The 3,954-nt window shown below is 38.0% G+C and overlaps 1 protein-coding gene across 1 annotated transcript in view; it reads left to right on the forward strand.

Moving 5' to 3' along the window:
• The window catches only part of aar2 (AAR2 splicing factor), a 4,711-nt gene extending 3,124 nt beyond the window's left edge, over positions 1 to 1,587 (forward strand). Inside the window, exon 4 of the mRNA XM_016481283.1 lies at positions 1,222 to 1,587. Coding sequence (XP_016336769.1) covers positions 1,222 to 1,389 — 168 coding nt within the window. The 3' untranslated portion in view covers positions 1,390 to 1,587. The remainder of the gene's footprint in view (positions 1 to 1,221) is intronic.
• Positions 1,588 to 3,954: the final 2,367 nt, after the last annotated feature.

Here is a 3,954-nt window from a genome sequence, read left to right on the forward strand (position 1 = left end):
CCCTTAGCTGTTATAAATTCACTGTAAACCACGGCTTCACGGGGCTTATTGCTTTTATAAAACGGTTATTCCATATACGTAGTAAGGTTTCATAGAATAAAACAGAGCAAATAAAGTGTAATGATATTAATAAAAACAGTATTCTTCCACCAAACTGTGTAGTTCCTCAGAATCAGTTGTGTTTGCAACAAAGTAGTTGCCGAGCAACACACAACGTAAACAAAGGTGTATGTTTGTAGAGTAATTTACAACAGCTTCGAACGCGGCTCAGCCAATCAGAATCAAGGACCGGAACTATCCGGTTTATCCACCTTTTTCTTGTCGTAAAAATGGGCGACCCCTTGGGTCCCGTCAAAAATGAGGGACCCATTTGTAAATTCTATGGGTCTGGCTTCCGGTCTCATCGGCGTCCACTCCGTTTAGCTATTTTTAGCTGAAAAAAACAGTTCGTTTTGCTGCTTGATATTGAAAGTTGGTGTGTCTTATATCATTTTAATGTATTATCTTAATTATGAACACACTGGTTTGTAGTGCAAACAGTTTTACCGTTTACTGCACGTTGTTATTCTCCTCGTTATTTACCTATAGCGGCTAATAAACCGGAAGTCTCACCCATAGGCTTACTTCTGCGTTGAAGAAAAAGGTGGATAAACACATTTTTATGGAGCACGATTCATCAGGCAGCAATATTTCAAAGCAAAAACAGATTTTCTTTTTTATCTTTCATCAGAATGTAATTTTTTTTCTCTATGGCTGAAGTCACCAAAGACACACAAGCTATTGGTTATTATTAATAGTCAAATCACTGTTTAGGCCTTTTTTAACAATAATGTTAACAATAACATAATGAAGGTTAAGGCAATAATAGAGAATAATGATAGGTTTGAAAAAGATACAGTGATATCCAGCCTCCTGAAGCCTTGGTGTCCCAGGTCAAGTAAACCTCCTCAAGCTGAGGTGCTGCTGCTGTTTCTGAAGGGGAGTTACTGTAAACTCATCTGCAGCTCTTTCTCATTGCTTATTGTTTCATGTGGAAATACATCACAGTATGGAATTAGAATGGGTTGAAAAGCCGGATTAAAGCCGGTCATGTTTGCTGTCGTGATCAGAGATTGGTCTTTGTCAGTCAACACGTATATTGTTATGCATTCACCAAATTGTGGGTGTTTGTTAGTGTGACTGATGTTTTTAATATATTTTCTTTCTATCGGTGCATTCCAGGACTTCTTCCAGTTTGCCAGCAGTCCCGGAGTCGACAGCACATTACGAAAAAGAGCAGAAAAGTTCAAAGTCCATCTGACCAAAAAGTTTAGTTGGGACTTCGATGCAGATCTTGATGAATGCGCTCCAGTGGTGGTGGAGCTTCCGGAGGCGGTCACGGTGGACTGATGCTGCTTCACATGATCCACGTCCACTTAAAAATACAGTGTGTTTGAAACGGCAGGTTTTATACTGTTTTCACATGAACATAATCACGTCTTTTCAGACTCATTCATCAGATACTCCAGCATCTGGATATTTTTCTGTCACTTCCTGATGAAATATTGACCGTTCCGCTTTATTAAAGCTAATTATTTCACTTGGTCATTCTTTGTGTTTTTGTGACTCTGAATATCATGTATGAGCACTAGAGGGCAGGCCAGTACACATGAAAGTCCTGCTGTTTAGAGTTTGTTTGTCTGCATGTGTGGCCATGTGTTGACTTCAGACTGACTTTGCAATATCATCAGCACAAGAAACAGCATTCATCCTGCCACTCCTTTCAAAGTTACCCTATTTATTAGAGGTGTTTCGCTATTAATAATGCTCATATAAGTATTAAATGTCAGAATGAACTCAAATCCTAAATTTGAAGCTTCAGTTTTACCATAGTTGCTGACTATGATTTTCATGATTTCTATTAGTTTGCCTCAACTTAACACTTTATTGGCATCAGTTTGCAGCAATTATGTTTTTAATTCTTCACATTGATTTCAATCAGGTTTTCGGTTTGTTTAACTGAGTCGCATGATTTTTTTTCATCCTCAGTAAGCAGGAGGCTGTGCATCACATTTTACCGACTCGGACCTTTGAGTCTCGTTCAGCAAAATGAACGAATCTTTTTTCGAGTCATTTCGTTCATTTTAGCAAAATATAATTAAAATGTTACGTGTTACTTCCCTAACACGTCTACTACTTACGCAAACGTTGATAACATGTTCAACACGATATACAAACAATACAAAACTGTTATAAGAAACAGAAAAGATTAATTAATTGTTTACCTGGGTCTTCAGTCTATGATTAGCTCACCTCAGCTCTTATCTGACAAGTCTTCGGGTTTGAGTCTTTGATGACCCATTTAGTAGAAAACAAAACTATTGGGTATTTTTTTCTGTGTTTAATTGGTAGTAAGATAGGATAATAATAGGTGTTTTTTCTTGTTCTAGAAGGTTTTTTTTCATATGTTATGCTTGATACATATGGAAGCGTTGTGGATTGAATTGGAATCTTCGTTGGTGGAGTTGGCAAGTAGGCCTACTAAAGTTCATCTGTTTGGTTCCCTACCATGGAGTTGCTTTAAGGACTGATTCAACGCTCTACAATATGGATTATAATTGTGATTCAAGGACAATGTTTGGGCCTACTTCAGTCGTCGTTGCCATTGGACTTCTTCAGTGTCTAACATAATCACAGATAAGACTACTTTCTTTGACTTTTAAACATTTAGTGCTTTCACACTCAAGGACTTGCTTCATAGATTGATCAAGATGGGTCGATTTTTGAGCTCAGATGAACAAGTGGTGTTTGATTGATATTATCACTGTTGTGTTTGGTGCAAAATGTGTATTGTTTTCGCTACTATCATTTCAATTGAAAGGAATACAAGTATTGAAGAAAGAGTTTTGTGGCTGCCTTATTTTATTTGGTAGAATCAATCAACATTTATGTTGGAAACCCACCCAAAATCAGATATATAACTAACATTGGTTTAAATATTAATCTGAGTGGTTATATAATGGCGCCCAAACAGGGACACATTTTCGTATGAGATATTGTTTATTCTGCTAATAAAATATGGCAAGCCAAGGATCTAATGAGGGGGATGAGCAGGAACCCAAACTTCTGATGCATTCCTTAGCAGAAGAGAGCCTGTTAGAGAACTAATTGATACATTTAGTACTCTTTATGTAGACTCAGAAGAAGAAAAGGAAGTGGTTGAGGCTGAGAATGAAATTGAACAGCAGATTAGGGATCCTTCACCTCCTGAACCTGAGAAAGAACAAGAAGAGGCACATACACAAGAGCAAGTGCAAATATCAGGTGCAACATTAATAGAACAGTTAATCGAGTGAGTCAGTAAACTGGATGGTGGACTGTTTGAAAAGGCGAGATGCTCAAATTGACCACAAATTAAAAACCCTTACGCCTGTTATGTCTACTCCCATACATCCAAAGTTTAATCTTTCTGCTCCTGTTTCTAGAGCTGCAGTGGCTAACCAGACTTACCATGTGCCAAGAGTAATAGTGGAGAGGAAGATCCTGTTACTTTCATAGAGAGATGTGAGGAATATTTTGCCATTCGTCCTCTCAATGATTGTGAAATTCTTGTTTCTTTAACATCAGTATTAAAGGGTACAGCCAAAGATTGGTGGCTGGCAGAGAAGAAGAACGTTCAGACATGGCAACGGTTCAAAGAGATATTGTTGCGCTCATTCTTAAGTGAAGAAGAAGCTGCTAGAAGATTACTGGAAAGGAAGCAGGGCGCTAAAGAGAGTATTAGAGATTTTGCTTATCATTATAGAGCCTTATGCCTTCGAAGAAACAAGGACATGTCAGAGAGGGAAATTGTACATGCCATCTTACGAAATTGCAACCCACGACTAGCGAGTTTACTCAGAGGAACTGTGAGAGGGGTGGATGATTTGGTAAGATTTGGCACTCAAATTGAAAAGGATTTTGAAGAGTCTAGAA

Source organism: Sinocyclocheilus anshuiensis, unplaced genomic scaffold (genome assembly GCF_001515605.1).
Source record: "Sinocyclocheilus anshuiensis isolate Anshui unplaced genomic scaffold, SAMN03320099.WGS_v1.1 scaffold429, whole genome shotgun sequence".
Taxonomy (NCBI): domain Eukaryota; kingdom Metazoa; phylum Chordata; class Actinopteri; order Cypriniformes; family Cyprinidae; genus Sinocyclocheilus; species Sinocyclocheilus anshuiensis.